This window comes from Marmota flaviventris, chromosome 6 (assembly GCF_047511675.1).
Source record: "Marmota flaviventris isolate mMarFla1 chromosome 6, mMarFla1.hap1, whole genome shotgun sequence".
Classification (NCBI taxonomy): Eukaryota; Metazoa; Chordata; class Mammalia; order Rodentia; family Sciuridae; genus Marmota; species Marmota flaviventris.
In genome coordinates, this window is record NC_092503.1 from 8,061,131 (window position 1) to 8,079,698 (window position 18,568).

An 18,568-nucleotide genomic window follows, 5' to 3' on the forward strand; every position below is an offset into this window, starting at 1 on the left:
GGCCAGGTGGTGGGTGGGACCTGGGCGCTGCTGGGGATATGAGATGGGATCCAGGCAGGAAGCCCCCTGGAGCACAACCCCCCGGGGGTCAGGCTGGTCCTTTGCTTGGACCTGAGAGTGCAGCTGTAGGTTGCTCTAGGAGCTGTCCTTCCCTGAACACAAAACACTCTGAGAAAGTGCTGTTTCTGCAGAACCCTATCTCACTCATGCCACGGAGAGCTAGAGGCACTGGCATATTTTCCTTGGAGTCACTGGGAGCCAGTGGGGACCCTGGCAAGGGAGCCAGGGAAACTTAGAAACTCATTCTGACCATGTAGTATAATGGGTAGCTTCTCAAATGGCCCATGATGGTCCCAGCCTGGCGCTCATGCCCTCGTGAATCACCTCCCCTTGAGGATGGGCCAGAGACTTGCTCCTCACCAAGACAATAGAGCAAAGCTGGTGGAATGTCACCTCTGTGACCAGGCTGTATGAGATTGTCACTTCTGTCTGGCTAGCCAACTCTTGCCTTCTCAGCTTGTTCCCAGCAAGTCATATTGGAGAGGCCCATTGGCAAGAAACTGAGGGTAGACCCTGGTCAATACCCTGCAGGCAAACAGCTGAGCCTGTGCAGGAATCCTTCCCAGTGGGGCCTCTAGATGGGCCTCTGAGGCTTACTGACTGGACCTTGGAGCAGAGGAGGCGACTAAGCTGTGCTTGGAGCCTGAGTCTCAGCAATCGTGGAATAGTACACACGTCTTGTTTCAAACTCTAGTGTGTGATACGTGGTGACAGATGACTAGTACACGTGGTGTCTTTTTTTTATGCTTTTCCTCTTTCTTTTTTTCATTTTTAAATTCTTTTTAGATATTCACGACAGTAGAGCATATTTTGACATAGTATACATACCTGGAGTGAAACTTCCCATCCTTGTGGTTGTACATGATGTGGAGTTTCATGGATTGTGTATTCATATATGAACATAGGAAAGTCGTGTCTGACTCATTCTACTATCTTTCCTATTCCTATCTTCCCTCCCTTCCCCTTTGTCTAATCCAATGAACTTCTATTCTTCCCTCCCCTCTCTATTGTGTGTTAGCATCCACATATCACAGAGAACATTTGGCCTTTGGTTTTGGGGATTGACTTATTCACTTAGAATGGTAGTCTCCAGTTCTATCCATTTACCAGCAAATGCCATGATTTCATTCTTCTTTATGCTTGAGTAATATTCCATTGTGTATATGTACCACATTTTTTTTTTAATCCATTCATCTGTTGAAGGGTGTTCCATGGCTTAGCTAATGTGACTTGAGCTGCTATAAACATTGATAGGGTTGTGTTACTATAGAATGCTCGACATTTCCTCAGTCTGACTTCTTCAGTTTTAGAAACTGCCACATAGAGGACATCAGTCCTTTGGAAGTATGCCAAGGAGTGGGAAAACTGGGTCAAACAGTGGTTCCATTCCAGGTTTTCTAAGGAATCTCCATCCTGCTTTCCAGAGTGGTTATACCAATATGCAGTCCCACCAGCAATGGATGAGTGTGCCTTTCCTCCCACATTCTCCACAACATTCATCGTTACTTATATTCTTGATAATTGCCATTCTGACTGGAACAAGTGGTGTCTTGAAAACACAAATATTCAAGGTGACTTGATGGGGTGGGACAGGGCTGGTACTGGCAGTGAGGACACCAGGGGATTTTTGCTGTAAAAAACACGCTATTAAGAAAAAGCACAATTTATCTTGTGGTCGCAGATTGCTGAGGCTACAGAAAGTGGCTTATTTGAGAAGTGGGTGAATTCTTACCTCTCAAAACAATGTCTTTCACCCTTTACTGGGAACCGCTCACTCTCTCCTGCTCTCCTTCTCCTGGCCTCCCACCTGCGAGCTGCCTTTCTGGGTGGGTGGCTTAGTTGAACCCTGGGCCTGTCTTTGAGTCAGTTTATCCAAACACATTGACTCCCACTGACTCCTTTCATTGCATCTGGAACCCTCTACACTCAGGTTTCCGCTCGTGCTCAGGACTGGGTTTGGGTACGTCATATTCCAAGTAGAACCGGACCTGGAAGCCCTCATAGGTCTAGAAGGGGGAATGGGACAAGGAATGCAGCTGTTTAAGAGGGACTTAATTACTGCACTATTGATCCAGAATTGATTATTAACAGGAGCAGATGATGACATTTAAGGGAACATTATACAACTTTAAAAGTCAAAGACTTTGGAGGACAGCCATGCTCCCAGGGCCTGCTAGTTGGGATCACTGATTCGGACAGAATCCAGGGTGGGACACAGGCTACAATGCAGGCCAACCCATTTTGGCCACGTCCTTTGGCCTGGTTCTTTAAGTAGGCATGGCCTTAGGCATCATTCACAAATGTGGCAATCAGATGAAGGTCACCACCACAGGGGTGGAGAAAGTCCAGGGTCCTTCATCATCTAGGAAGCTGCCAAGTCCTGCTCCATGCTTCTCAGCCTAACTTTATCTGATGAAGATGAAGCCTATTTCTTTTCTTTTTTTTTTCTTTGTGGTGCTGGGGATTGAACCCAGGACCTTGTGCTTGTGAGGCAAGCACTCTACCAACTGAGCTATACCCCAGCCCTGAAGCCTACTTTCTTAACATGTTCTCACTTGGTTGGAATTCAGTTAAGGTGGATAATTTGGATATTTTAACATTTAAAGTTGGAGTTATATTAACTTTAATGCTTCACCAGATTTTCATTGTAATTTCCCAGGAAAAGTGTCTGATGGCTTTTTAAGCGATTTTCGTGATGTTAGGAGCTCTGCTTATTTACCTTCATGCTTGGGAAACCCTGGGAAATATTTCTGCAATGACCAAGAGTCTGTGCTTAGGAAAGACTCACATTTTGTTATCAACATAGTTTTTTGCTTAATTTTCTGTATATCAAAATGTCTGAATTAAGATTGTTTAATATAAACTCTCTGGAAGGTTTTCATTAATACACCAGCCATTTATACCACCTCATTCTGAAAGACCAAAAACAATGACAAGAAAAATTGCCTGAAAGTAAAGAAAGATAAAAGGATCCACTTGCTCATGCCTGAGCCCCACACAAATGTTCCCAGGCCAGAATCATCAACGAGGCCTGGAGATTAAGTGATCCTCTGCAAGTTCTTGCACAGGCAGCCTTGGGGGCTCTCTCAGCTTGTCCAGATGCCTTTGTCTGGAGCCAGCTTTGGCCTGGATCTTGGAGCTGGCCTGGTACAAAGAAGGGATAGGGCTGCAGACTTTGGAACCAAGAATGCACATGAGCATCAAACAGAACAGGAAGAATGGGGAGAGACTGGGCACAAAGGAGGGAAAGTGCTGCAGCAATGAGACTTTTGGAGCACCTTCACGATGAGCAGGAGCCAGGACATGCAGAAGATGGGAGAGGAGGCAGAAGCCCAGAAGATCCTGGCAGGTGCAGAGACCTGTGCATGGCTCTGACCTCTTGGCTCTGGGTGGCAAGAAAGGATGAAGGCAGACTCAACACAGGGTCCCCAATCCCAGAAGGGAGTTTAGAGAGTAGCCAAGACGGAAGCAGAGGGCTGGTAGCTGGCATCACAGCCACAAGGTAGAATTAACAAGACATGACCAAGTTCAAATAAAGACCAGAGTGGAGATGGGTGGGGTGGAAGGAAAGTTTTGACATTTGACCTTGTTCAGGAAACCTATCTTATTTCTTTTTGAATTAATGAATGAATGAATGCATGATATTGGGTGGATCTGAGATATCCTTCATTGATTGGGCCAGGTCTGGAAAGGACACTGTATGCTTGACATGGACAGTCACCAGATAATGCAAAGGAACTGTTATCAGTAGCTCAGGACAATTTCATCCTCCGGGTGGGAAAAAGAACACAGAGTTATTTTTTTGTTAGGATTTTTTTTTAATCTTATTGCTTTTTTCTCTTTCGCTGGCCAGAAAATCTGTCATGGTTGGATATAAGATGTCCCCCCAAAGCTCCTGTGTTAAGGCAGGAATATCCCAAGATAAAATGATTGGATTATGAGAGCTGCGACCTCATCAGCTCATCCTGGTTTGAAAGGACTCACTGGGTGTAACTGTAGGAAGGTGGGACCTGGCTGGAAAAGGTGGTTGTAGGGGACATTCCCTGAGGGTCGCATCTGCCCTGAAGCCCTTGCCCTTCCTCTTTCTCTGCTTCCTGGCTGCTAGAGCAGAGCTCCTCCATCATGCTCTTCCACCACGGTATCTAGGAAGAATCAATCGACGAGGCCTCACTTGGTCCCGGGGTAATGGAGCCAGCCCCCTGGGGACTAAATCTCTGAAACCATGAGCCCAGATACATTTTCCTCCTCTACGTTCTTCTTGTCAGGTGTTTTGGTCACAGCAATGAAAACCTGACTGACAGTATGTTTTTCATTTTTCTCTTAAATACCATTCTCTTCTTTCAAGGGTCAGGATGGATCTGTTTTTAGGGGGCCTGCAGCTTGTACACGTTGGGAGAGGTTTTTCCACTTTAAGGAAAGAGCATTAAATTTTTAATATAAAATTAGATATAAAAGTGAAAATATTAATTTGAAAGGAAAAAAGAAGCCACAGTATGCTATACACTTTAAAAAAAAGCTGTTGAATATAAATTGTCTTAAGGTCTAGAAAAATATTGCACTATTTTTATTAATTAACTGTCTGACTACATAATATCTTTTTTCCCACTTCTTGGTCATAAATCTGATTTCCTTTTCACATGGCAAAAAAAAAATTATGATATTTTCTATAGAGAAAATCAAAAGACACTTAAGTCTTCCCTTGGGCACAAATGGTTTGCTGTCCTGCTTGCTGAGAGGTTAGAAAAGTCTCCTTTACATGACCACCTGTATCTGGCGATGCTGCGTCAGGTCTCGGGATGTTATGGAGAATGAGGACGCCTCTGCCCAGCTCCTCTCAGGCAGGGACTGTTAGACACAGGCTGACTTTCTGTAGGACTGTTCCAAATTTGTGGCCTGCAAACACAGACATTCTAAGAAATCCTATTTTGCATGTTTCCCATCAGAGAAGTGCAAAGCTGTATAACATATTTGTAGTTCTAAGGACTGTATTATGGAATGTATTCCCAGTTAAAAAAAGAACTTGAACTTCCAATAGGCATTGATGAGGAACAAACCCTCTGCTTGTACTTTTCATGCCTGATGTTGGAAGGACTTCCTATGGAGTCTGATTCTACACATTCCACAACTTGTTTCTCCTGCACTGCCCATGTGCATGCTGGTCAGGCATTGGAGGACCCATTTATGTTCCAGAGATCCCTGTGTCCTAGTAGCCCTGTGCCTGACCTGGTGAGGACGGTTCCTGAAAGCTGTTACTGTATCAGGACAGCTGGCAACAATGTAGCAAATGGACTTGGGGTGGAGTGTGACCAAGGGGAAGGGGAAGTGCGCAGGGATCCTGGCCAAGAGCTGCCAATACAGCACCAAAGACGTGGGGTCACATGGACCCACTGCCGTCCTGGAAGAGCTGAGCAAATATAGAGCTCGGAGGTTTGCTCGAAGCCCCTGGACCACAGAGCCATTTTTAACTTCTTTTCTTTTGTGCACATCTTATTTCCTTTGGGCATTTTAGCGGAATTCCACATATTGGCATTAAGTACTTAGGAGTTTTCAATTATATTTGTTACTGTTATTTAGAAAGTGCAACATTTTTCAAAGGTAAAAATTACTCAGGTTAGTACAGAAATACAAGGGACAAGTGGCTTGCCTTCCAGAGCTTCTAAGGAGAAATCTGATGAGCATCTTATGGGGAAATGATGACCACATCTTCCTCCCTCTTAACTCCATAGGTATAAAGGCTGCTCTACATGGCACCTTCTGAGAGTGATCCCCATCATCATCACCTGAGAGGTGGTCCCCTGAATGGGCAGCTCTCTGTCAACATAAAATAGAGAAACAGACTCCAGATGACCACTGGAGGCCCCTGACTCTTCCTTCAGGAACAAAGCTGTAGTATCAGAAAGTGGATGAGGGGTTACCACACTTTTGATGGCAACTCTTTCAAGAGAAAGGAATTGAATACCTTGAGTGCAGATAGGACAAGGTCTTCCAAAGCCCAAAGTCAGTAGAAATTTGGAAACATGAAATGACAAGTCCATTGAGCTAGTGTACAAACGTTAACTTCTAAACAAGCAAACATCAGTCTCCACACCCCACTGGAGCAAAAAACATCTGGAGTCCTTTTCTATTCTTATTCTGAAAATGGAAAAAGTTCTGGAGGCCCCAGAGGGAGAGGACCACTGGGGCTATGGCCAGCCATGACTGGGCCATTTCTAGCTCTGACCTCACAAGGAGCCATTGTGAGGAATCTCAAACAGCCGGTATATAAGGGGGTGGCTGGGGCTGGGTTTTGTCCACAAGTACAGGAAGCTCTTGGTGGTGACCTGTCGGACTCCCAGATAGTTAGTGCGTTTGGTGGTTGGTGGTTGGTGGTTGTGGTCTGTGGATATTGTTTTTTTGATTTGGGTTTTTTGTTTTGTCTGGTTTTGGTTTTTGATTTGTTGTTTTGGTTTGTTATTTTTTTTTCCAGTTAGCATCCTTAGTGGGTGTTCCTGCTCAGGGTGTCCATGGTTAGCAAGAGTAGTCAGTCTAGAGTAGCGTTGTGGGGGCCGGGCTCCTGCCAGGAGCCAGGCTTCCTGGACCAGTATGAGGTCCTGAGGGCCATTGGGCATGGCGAGTTTGGTCAGGTCTACCTGGCCCGCCATCGCCTCACGGGGGCAGAGGTGGCAGTGAAAGTCCTGAAGACGGTGACGCAGGACATCTCGGACCTCTCCGAACCTCTAATGTTGAGGAGCCTGGAGCACCCCAACGTGATCCAGCTCTTTCAGGTGATGAGGACCAGGAAAAACCTGTACATGGTGATGGAGTACGCAGGTGGGGGACAGCTACTTGAGCACATCCCCCCTGGTGGCATGCAGCAGGAGGAGGCCTGCAGACTCTTCAGGCAGATTGTGTGTGCCCTGGGCCACTGCCACGACAAGGGCATCGTGCACAGGGACCTGAAGCCAGCGAACATCGTGCTGGATGCCAGAGGACACGTGAAACTCATCGACTTCGGCTTCAGCGCCAGGTTCACGTCCGGGCAGAAGCTGAATGACTTATGGGGTACTCTGGCCTACATCGCCCCAGAAATTGTCCTGAAGCAAGAGTATGAGGGCCCCCCAGTGGACATCTGGAGCCTGGGCGTCATTCTCTATTTTATGTTGACGGGGAGCCACCCATTCAGGGGGGACACCCCTCAGGAGATGCTGATGAGGATCCTTCTGGCCAGGTTCCAGGTGCCCAGTTCTGTTCCCCTCAAAGCACGAAGGCTCATCCGCCAGATCCTGGTCCTGAACCCCAAGAAGCGACCCACAGTGAAGCAGATCCTGCAGCACCCCTGGCTGCGGCAGGGTGAGCCGTGTGCACCCCATCCTTCCAGCCAGGCCCTCCCCACACGCCCAGACCCCGCCATCCTGACCATGCTGTTCGACCTGGGTTTTGATCCCTACCAAACCTGGGTGTCTCTGGCCAAGAGGAAGTTCGATGTGGTGATGGCGACGTACCTCATCCTGAAGCACCAGCAAGGCCAGGGGGTAGGGAGCGCCTTCCAGGGGCAGCCTGTGCCTCAGTGGCTTAGGCCTCGCCAGCGCCCCGAGAATCTCTCCAATGTCCCTGTCCTCCCACAGAGGAGCGCCAGCCAGCCTGCCCTGCGCACCTTCCCCTTGCCCTCTGAGTATCCGCTGCCCGAGGACGCCCAACAACCAGGGCACAGGGACATCAGGGGTGGCAGCCTGCCTGCCATTCCTCTGCGCTGCCCGCCTGCAGGGGCCCCCACTCTCCGCAGCTGCTCCCAGTCTGACTCTGGCTTCCCCAGGCCCGAGCCCTCCAGGGTCCTCGTCTGGTGGTCCAGGGCACACAGCAGCTCCTCCTCCCTGGACACAGCCCCGAGGCAAGGCCCTGGCCACACCAATGGCTGGAAACAGGTGAGGAGCAGGATCGCTGCCTGTGTCCGAGCCCTGTGCTGCTGCTGCGTGCCACGTGTCAGCAATAAAGTGGTTCCAATGTCACAGAGAAGCAACGTGCCACACCCATAGACAGCCTGCCTCCAAGGAAGTGGAGAGCCAGACAGACAGACAGCGCCAGCGGACAGCCATCTCTCCTCTGCCCCCACCTGCAGAAGACCTCAGAGATTGTTCTTCCTGGGACACTTCACCTGCTGGGACACTTCGCCCTGCCCCTCTGTCCTTTCCCATGATTCTTTTCAGATGTTTCTTAATAAATTGGTTTCAAATTGGATCCTAACATTTTGTTCCAAAGATTAAAATGTAGGCTGATGAAAAGAAAGGTGGGACCTCAGGCTGAGCACAGGGGCCCACCAGCTGTCCTCTCCAAGGCCTGGACCTCTGTGCCTCCTTCTTTAGTGTAGATAGGGACTCCGTGGCCGTGAACAAGAATAGATGGTGCTCACTAGCCTTGAGCCAGTACGGAGCATTCATCTGCTCTGAGCTAATGCAGACAGTGTGGAAGGAGTCTCTCTCATGGAGCCAGTGTAGACATGACTTGGCAACCTTGGCCAGGATGACCCTCCTTCAGGATTGTGCACAGAGTGGGTGTCAAGTGCTAGATAAATCACTTCTAAGAAGGCCTGAGTGACCTCAGTGTTCTATGGTATCATCTTCATGAGCCTGTGTGCAGGGAAGGAGGTGGGCCATAGCAGTGTGGGCTGCCTTCCCACCTGTCACTCTGCCTCCCACCCAACATTGTGACTGTTGGTAAAGGTGTTGGACGGGGCATACACAGTGTTTCTGGAGAGGAGATGTCAATCTTGTTATGGATGCAATTTTGTGCTTTTACTCACCCACATTTTTAATAGTTTTTTTTCATATCACCACCTGGGACATTAATGCAGGTTCCCACCCTCCTCACCTTGATGTACAGGTCTGCGTGATCTGCCCCAGGACTCACATGTTGCACTGTGGACATGTGGGTTCCTGGTCTGCCTCTGTGGTTATTGACTCGGTTTATTTAATGGACAGGACACCTCCTTGGACCTCTCATCACCTTGCCAGGGAGGCTGGTTGCTTCAACTCTACACAAATATCCTTCTGCCAGGCTCACCAGGGTGCTTGGCACAGCCTCAAGACATCTGATAAAAAGGTTAAAAAAGATGAAGCAAGGAGATCAGGTCCTGGTGCCCCAGACAGAAGAGTTAGAGCCCAGCTGAGTGTGATTTGTGTCCAGCAGTCAGAAGCCAGTGTTCAGTGCCTCTGTTCTGTGCAGCCAGCCAGAAGCTCCCCACAGATGCATCTGCAGAGCGGCCACCAGCACATGCAGTCTGTAGCTCCCAGGTGGTGAAGACTTCCACCAAAACAGTGGCTCTTTTCCCCACCATGCCAATAGCAGAAGTCCAGGACCTGGTCCTTCCTGGGCAGGAGTCCCGGCTGTGAGCGGTACACAAGGAGAGCCCTCAGTGGTTGCAGGGGTAGAGTCTCAGCCCTGGGCTGTAGCACAATCCTCTCATTTAATAGCCCAGGATGGAGGAGAAGGAGGAGCCCTGCAGGGAGAGGTAAGGAGGAGAGGGAGTGGGCAGGGAGCTCCACGGAGGAAGCAGAAAGCAGGAGACGACTCTAGACCCGCTCCCGATCCCACGGGTAGGAGGAGACCGGCCACGGCACACCTCATGACGGGCCCATCCAGGAGGATCCTGGAGACCACAGGAAGGGCACTGGCACCATGCACACTGGGACCACGGGGAATTCTGCAGGTGGGAAAGATGCCAAGCTCAGCTTGGAGCAAAGTGACGCTTCAGGGGCCATGAAACATCAGCATGTGGCAGGCGCAGGGTTTATTTATTTGCCTGTGCCCTCTTGGCCAATGCTGGCTGGAAAAGGAAGATCCACACCAGCATCTGCCCTTGTTTCATCTGCAGACAGAGGCCACCATCTGTCACAGGGCTCAAGGAGCACTGGGGGAGGGGACCATGGACACGGGGAGCCCGTGGCTGGAATGCATCAGGGCTCTTGGAACTGCTGGTGCCTTTTCTCCACTTGCCACTGTATGGCAGCTGCTGGAGGGCACCTAGACACTGGGACGCCGAGTTCCACTGGAAGAGATGCTTATGCCCACAGGTGTGTGGTGCTCCATGGTGAGCACTCTGCACAGAGGGGCTCATGGGGCCCGGGCACCAACTCAAGGCAGAAGGTGGGGCAGGGCAGAGGTGAGGGCACTCAGAGTGCTCAGAGGAAGAAGGACAGTGCAGAGAAAGAGTTGTGGACAGTACTGCCAGTGGCCGGAAGGAGAGATGCAAGGACGGTGCACCCAGGCACTGGGGACAGGCACGCCTGTGTCCCACTGAGGCATGGCAAGGTCCTCTGTCATTGCCCCATTTGGAAGCATTCTTGATGACTTCGGTGGTCTTCCTTGATGACATGAGAGCCTCTCAGGGATGAGCATCAGGACAGGGAGCAAGTCCTAACGTGGCTGCACACAAGTGGAGACGCCCCTGTGGGTCTCAGGAGATGTCCCCGCGGGCCCTGTCTCTCCTTCCACTGCCTCCCACCCACATGGCGGGTGGGTGCCTTCACTCCTGGGTCAGGTCCTCTTCTCTGCAACAAGTGGCCACCCTGGATCTGGGACAGTTTGTCCTGCAGAGCTCAGAAAGGGCAGTTTAACTTTCAGGGTAAAAGCATAGTCATTATATTCTAAATGGACAGATGAAAAGTGCCTGGAGAAAATAGACCTCAAGTATTTCTACAATGTTGGATCCATTAAAAAGTGGGACATGGCGAAGGGTATGGTTTCATGATTCCACCCCTTCTCACTCTTCTCCGATGACTCAGCCTGTTAGGTTTCAGCACAGTGTCCAACTCTGCCTGGTGTCCTGAAGGAGCCCTGGCTGTGGGGCCGGCCTACATTGACCTGGTCCCAGCCCGGCCACTTGGACTGTGACACGGATACATTCCCTTCCCCAACCCCAAGGCACGTGGTCCTCCCACTGGGCATGGTCCTTCCCCTTGAGAAGGAAGAGTGTGAATGTCCGTCCAGATTCCATGGCACTAGGGTAAAATTCAGGCCTCATTTTAAATTATGTTCTAGCCTTTCAGTGTCAATGTATTTTTTTAAACTCTCGGCACAAGCACAAAGGGGACCCTCAGAATTCTTTTCACCTGTAAGACATGGATGTTTTGCCAAAGTGGTAGCTCAAATGAGAAGAGACTTGGGAGGTGAAGTAGCTCTTCTTCACTCTCTCTCTAAGATGGGAGCACAGATCAGCCTTTGGAAAGAGAGGAAAGCAGTTCCCGTTTAAGAACCTCCAAGAGAGAGGATTTCAGAACCCATGCGTTCATTTATCTGCATGACCACGCTTATTTGGTGTCTGTAGACGCCTCGGCCGTGGTACCGGTATGCAAAGATACAAGACAGCCCGTCTGGCCAGGTGCAGTGGCACACAACTGTAATCCCAGAGGCTCAGGAGGCTGAGGCAGAAGGATCACAAGTTTAAAGCCAGCCTCAGCAACTTAGTAAGGTCCTAAGCAACTCAACAAGACCCTGACTCTAAATTATATATATAAATATATATATATAAAATATTTAAAATATATATATATAAATAATATATATATATAAAGAGCTGGGGATGTGGCTCAGTGGTAAAGCACCCCTGGATTCAATCCTTGGTAAAACAAAATAAAACAAAAACAACAACAAAAAAAACAAAAACAAAAAACAGACAGCCTGTCTGGAGGCCTCATGGCTGGGGAGGAGGAAACCACGGTAGGCTGGCCCTGGCAGAGACAGAGCGTCCCACATACCGCCATCCTATGGCCAGGGTTGGCTCCCGACATGTTGTGTTTGGCCTAAAGAGTCTTGTTGTGCTACCTTAGTTTTTAAAATTGTGGAGTAGTTTCCAACACTTAGAAGTTTGGAAAATTCATGTGCACATATGAATACATACTCCCATTTACATCCAGATTTCCAAAGTCTCTCTAAAACCTTAGGAGGTCCAAGAGACAGCTGGACCACATTCTTGCCTTGCTATAATGGGGTGGTGCCGAGGGCTCCGCCTCCTCTGATAGGCACATGCCTTAGCACTTCGTGGTCCCACCAGTGCCCAAGGACATCTCAGAGGCACCATCTGTGTTGCCGACTGGTCTCTGTGGCTCTTTGACTTGGTGACCCATAGGATAGAGCTGTACAGTTTAATGGAATATAAGACCAGTTGCAGACACAAGGTATACATGGGATTTAAATTTTCTGGTGGCCACATTTAAAAACAATAGAAAGCAACAAGTAAAATTTATTCTAGTCATATATTATTATGTAACTATGTCAAATACAATATTTATACTCTTTCAAATCTTCAAAATCTAGTGCATATATTACTCTGACAGCACATGTCAATTTGCATTTCAGTTGTTTGATAATGGACTGTGGCCAGTAGGGACAGGATCAGCCAGGACAATGTGACAGCACAGTGCCTGGTGGAGGGACTGAGTGTCTGAACAAGGCTGAGGCCCAACAACCAGTGCCATAAAGAAAGTGCTTTTTGTCCTTCCTTTTATGCAGAATTAGAAGCCACTGGAAATCCGCTCAGGGCTGCAGTCCAGTGTTTTATTGAAGTTCTTTGTCATAGCTAACATTCCTCCTATCACATGTTGGATTCATCTACCCTTAGAATGTCGTGCATGTATATAGAGAAAAGCAGAGTAGGACTTTCTGGAAGTTTCCAAACTGGTGTAGAGTGCTGGGGGTTCTAAGTGGAACTGCAGAAGAGAGGCGGACAGGAGGAGCCAGACCTGGGGCCCACTGCAGGATCAGAGGGAGCAGCCTCCTCAGCTCTGCATAATGTAGGCATGTGCAAGATTGTATTTATAGAAAGAGAGTCACTATGCGTGTGTGTGTGTGTGTGTGTGTGTGAGAAAGTGTGTGTGCGCACAGTGGGAGCAGGGTGAGAAACACTTCTTTATAATATAATGTTCCAGAACATATAAAATAATCTCTTTTGTGTTAGTTGTTGAAGTACTTGGAGTGTTTCCCAGCCCCCTCATTCATCTTTTATGGATCATTTATTTGCTTTAAACCCCATTATCCTGGGTGGCCCAATGGAAGTTGGGTACCAGGTATGGCCACAATTTGCTAAAAGAGGCCTTAAAAATGTATAAGTCATATGCAACAACTTAAAAACCATAAAGCAGTTATTTACTCACTATGTGACTCTACCAAGCTCATGTTTAGTGAGTAATTATGGATTTGATTGTACAATTATAATATGTTTTAAATTACTGTTAAACCCCATTTTTATTGAATAAATCAGGACAATATCTTTTATAGAAACAGATTTTTTAGAAAAAAGGAAATTGACTATGAAGAAAGAATTTACCCCTAAACCTTCCAACCAAAGTGACTGAGCTTATTCATTCCCTCCCCAAACCCTTCTGTAAGTTGATCTTAGAGAAAGGCAGGGAAAAGAAGACTTTTTATTTTTATGGCTTATGTGGAATGAAGACAAGTCTCTGCTGCGAGATGGTGGCCATCTCTGACATTACTGTGCTCTGCGGCTCTTTTCCATGTGAGGGTGGAACTCACCAGAGGAAAATGCTTCTAGACTACCCTCGAGACAACCTCCCTGGATGGGTTTATTGGCCCAAATAACTGGTCTCTGGGCCTTTTCCTTATTCCTCTTTGCCTCCTGTGCTTTCTTTTTATTTTAATTGATGATGACCATTCCTTACGTATCAATCAACTGGCACATTGCTGGATCATTCCCACCCCAACTTGGTAGCAGCAAGTGTTTTTTGTTTTTAATGAATTCCTTCAATGTGAATCTTTTGTGTCCAGGCAAAGTCTGGGACAGAAACCCACCCAAACCCAGAAATACTTGTGAAGGAATTCCCCAGGGTGTGTTCAATTACAGGGTCATGTTACAATCTCCTGTAAACTCCATTATATCCCCGACTCTTGTCTGGAAAGGCAAAAAGGAAAGCCAGATGTGACTGAGGAGTAATGGTAGCTACCAGAACCAGGGTGGTGGGAAAGGCATGCCCCCGGCCAGGAGGTCTGGGTGGGGCCGAGGTTGGGCCCCATACACAGGTGTTCTGCTGCTCTGCTGTCCATCCCACTGAATGCAGAGTACGGTCATTAATCCAGGAATGGATGCCCAGGACATCCTCCAGGAAGGGGACCCGAGGCCAGAGCATCCATTGAGGGGAAATACAGGAAGGACATGAGACAATGCTCAGAGGCGTGTGCATGCCCTCGAATGCACACGTGTGTGCCACACCCCTGTGTGAGCATTCCCAGCTAGATTGCACCAATCCCTTTGCTCTTGCTCAGGAAAGTTTAGGAAGCTAAGTGAAGAGGTGTTCCTATAGTGATGATACCAATCTTTAGGATTGGGCCACATTCCACTGATGTTGAAGATTAAACCCCTGAGAAACGCCGAGGCAGGAACAGAAAGTAAATTGTACTTAAGAAACATTGTAGTGAGGGGGGGACTCCTCCAGAAGGGATCCAGAGCTGGTGCCCAAGGGAGTGGCGGTGTCTTGCCCCTTACAGATTCGAGGTTTCCTTTCTTATCATGCCTACGTGATCAAAAGGTAACCCAAAGGCAGGAGACAGCTGAAGCGATTGCTTGTGTTGGAAACTGCATCCTTCTCCTCCTCCAGAGGCTGTTAGCAACCAGGCGATGGGGAGAGCTATCTACCTATTTCCTTTTTTTGGATAATCAGCTATCTGTCCTTTGCCCTGGTCTCAGCAATAGGCTGAAGCAACTCTGCTTGACATAGAACAGGAAGCCGTCTGCACAGTGCACCACTTTAATAACAACCTGTCACATCCCTTACAAATGACACCAACAACCCATGTCTTTCAGCAACATATTGAAAGGCAACAGACCCCAAGGATCCCAGTAAGAAGAGATGGCACATTAAGTGGCGGTAACTGAGGAAAGCTTAACATCTGATTCCTTGCAAAAGGTATGGACGACCCTAAAAGAAAGTAGCGCAGTCTAGTGAGCACCAGGGCCAGCAGCAGCCAGGAGACTTTACCGAGCAGACCCTAAGCCTGCAGGGTCAAGGGCAGGGAGGGAGACCCGAATACCAGGAGAGGCAAGGAGATCCCCTGGTGGGAGCCACGGATACCCTCAGGCCCAGCTCCTGCAGATGTTCTGCTTGGAAAAACCAGAGGGCAAGAGAGTGCCCTGAAGCACCCCCAAAATTCAGCTTATTGGGCCCAGAGCAAGGAGATGATGGGGCAGAGGGCAAAGGGAAAGTGTCCAGTGCAGGCATCTGTTCCTACAGGATCAAGCTGTTCATCTGTCCAAGGACAGGGACCTAATTCATGGGCCGAGTCAGGGGAATCTCCATGAGCAGAGCTGTTCTGTGGGTCTAGGTACAGGGCAGGGGCATTTAAGAGAATGAGATTTAGCTGTCTGATGCTAGGGCTGAAACAGGGGGTGATCTAGATGCTGGGACTTCACAGGACCCAGAGGTATGCTTAAAAGGCCAATGAATCCAAATGCCACCAGGCAGCAATCTGAGTGTGGTGTGGAGGCTGCCGTGTCACGGTCAGTGGGAACAGGAGGAGTACAGGTCTCTGAGAGCTGCCCTCTAGTCGGTGCAGCTTGGTAGAGAGTCAAGTCAAAAAGCCATTGGTATCACCCAGACAGCAACACAGACCAGGGTAAATGGGACAGGCCAAGTAACAAAAGCCATATAATTCAACGCTTGGACTTGAAAGCCATATTCTGGGTATATAAACATATAAAACACACATGTTTATAACACTGGGACAATCACAATAATGTATCCATTTTTTTCTGAGGACTTAGGAAAATGAATTGGGAAATTTTTTAGCTCATTGTTTTTGGTAAAGTGACACATGCACACAAAGTCGTAGACAAGTATTTACAACAATTTGAGGCTCACCACAAAACTCTACGACTTAGAGTGGTTCTTCCTTAAGGGCCCCATATTTGCCACGGGACTGTGTCATTATAGAAACCCATTTGCAGATGGCATATTCTTCAATAGAAGAATCAATCATAAATTTGGCGTGACTTAGATATGTGGATTCTTCCAGAAGGCTGAGACTTGGACCAAGGGAAACCTTCTTCCAAAACCCTTTACACACATAGCATTCATAATAGAACTCTACAGCTATCATCTTTGGAGACTGTGTTTAAGATAATTATCATCTCCATATTTCCTTAGGGAAAATGTAAATGAAAATGTCTTCCATGGTAAAGAACCCAGTGAGCTTTGCAATCAACACACTTCCATCGATTCTGGACCCCTATGAAGGGTTTTGAAATATGAAACCAACATGCTGGAATATGGAGTAGTACTGAGGACAAAGGAGGGCATCCAGGGAAAATACCAACAGCCACAGCAGAACACTATCCTAAATGGCACAGTGGGTTAAACTGGGTCCCCTCAAAATATTTGCTGTAGTCCCAGCCCCAGGTATCTTCTTTGGAAACACTGTGCAGATGTGATCAAGTTAAGGTCATAGCAGCTTTGCATGGACCCTCAGTCTCATGACTGGGGCCCTTGTAAGAAGGAGAGGGTCATTTGGACACAGTCACAAAGGGAAGATGGCCCACAACCTCAACCTCAGTTCCTATCCCTGAGCCTCTCCATCTGACCCCCTAAATCCCCTAGCTCCATCCATCTCTTTCCCAGTCACTGCCTTTGCATGGACCCTGACAGCTCCGCCCGGCACAATGGTGGCCTTGGTACATGGAGAAACATCTCCCTCCTTGGAGACTTCTCTAGCTCTGAGTTTTCTTCCTTGCTGCAGCCAGGTCAGTACCATTGGGACGTCCAGTAGAAGCCCAGGTTCTTGGTGACTTGAACAAAGAACTGAGTGAGACCCACAGAAGGAACCAATACGGTACAGATTTACTGAAGGTGAAGGTAGCACTCTGTTAGGCAGAATGGAGTGGGATGAGCAAGAGAGGCTCAGGGCCCCGATGTCTGGAATTTAGGGTCTTATATCCTGAACTGTGGGGGTGTTCTCTTTTCTACCTGACCCTGATTCAAGACCTCACTCCATTTTCTCCCATTGATTATCTATGATACCTGATTAGAATAATTTCCAATTCCCCCACCCCCGACATTGGTTACTTTAGAGGACCTAATTAGAATACTCCCCACTTTACTTCCACTGCTCATTTTAAAATTTGAACCTGTGGCGGGAGTTGTCGGGTGATAAGTCCTCAGTGGCGGGAGTTGTCATGGTAATGGGATTTATTGTAAAAGGGACAGGACTGGTCTCCTTGTCTTATCCTTCAGTGGCTTCCTTTTAATATGCCACCTCGCCATCTTGGTATCCCTGAACTTCTGCATAATAAGGTGGCCTTAGAAGTTTTGCATCACCCTGATCCCCTCCCATCCTTTCTACTTACATTTAAATGGCTTTAACTCTTTGGGGCTTTTCTCTTATATAATAAAACTCAAACTTCTGAGTGTGGCCTCTAGTGTCCTGTGGCCTATTTCTCTGTCCTCTCCAGTACAGGCTCACGTTTCTCCTGCTTGCTCTCCTTTATCAAGATTCACCACCTTCTTTCTGCTCCTGGAATTCACCTAGACCCACCCTCTCTCAGGACCTTTGCACATGCTATTCTCTCCACCCAGACTTACCGCCTCCTCTGATAGCTTCATCCAATGTTGTGCTCATAGCTTCCTGGGCTTCAGGAACTCAGCACAATTTACAGTCAGACCTTCTTTTGTGTGATTATTTGATAAATATCTATTCCCCTCATTATCCAACAATTTACTGATGGTTGATCTCCTGCCAGTTCCTTTCCCAGGCCTAGTGCAGTGCCTGCCCAGCTGGGGTCATCAGCAAGCCTTTACTGAGTGCCTGAGTCTTCTGCTAAATCCATTAAAATGTTCCTTCCACCAGCAATGATCTCTCTGAAAGAGAAAAGCTCACAAAAGATGCACTTAGGTTATCTTGATCCTTTTCACCACTTGTCTTCTTGCTCCTCCCTTTTAAACTTAAAAGATTTCATGAAGATTGACCAAAATATTAATCTGGCTGAAGATCTCAGCCCCAGGCCTGTGGCATTGCTAAGTGATGAGGACATTTATTGTAAGAAACATGTCTCATTTAAAAAAAAAATGAAAGAGGTCATGACAGAGACCCCATCTCTATCTTTTAAGCCTTTTGTGAACTTCAAGTGTCACAAACCTTCAGCCTTTTACACCTGAGGAGTCTTTTCATCTCATTTTCTGATTAAAAGATTGACTCTGATGAAAGAGAACAGTCCACGAGACCCAGTCACCCATGGGAAACAGAAACGGTGCTGCAGTTGGGATTGAGAGCCATGTTTCCAAAGGACGAATGGATCTCACTCTAAATGACCCATTCTAGGATAGCACTTGGTCCAGCTGGACCTCCCTCTGGTCAGAACCCCTGTCCATGCTGCGGTCTGACAGTGCCCCGAGGGTCCATTGTGGTCGGAGGCTTGGCCCACTGGGTGATGGTGCTGGAGTTAGTGAACTTTGGGGGAGGTAGGGACTACTGGGAGATCATTAGGTCATTGGGGGTGTGCCCTCTGAAGACAGTTCTTCTGGGACTCCACGTT

At 47.9% G+C, this 18,568-nt stretch overlaps 1 protein-coding gene and 1 non-coding gene across 2 annotated transcripts; one reads left to right on the plus strand and one right to left on the minus strand.

Moving 5' to 3' along the window:
* Positions 1–2,509: 2,509 nt before the first annotated feature.
* Positions 2,510–2,582, minus strand: Trnav-cac (transfer RNA valine (anticodon CAC)). Its single transcript has one exon. It is a non-coding gene; the product is annotated as a tRNA-Val (tRNA).
* Positions 2,583–6,563: 3,981 nt separating this feature from the next.
* Positions 6,564–8,072, plus strand: LOC114095977 (sperm motility kinase 2B-like). The gene has a single exon (XM_027939408.2). It carries the CDS (start codon positions 6,564–6,566, stop codon positions 8,070–8,072), a length of 1,509 nt encoding a protein of 502 aa, XP_027795209.2.
* Positions 8,073–18,568: the final 10,496 nt, after the last annotated feature.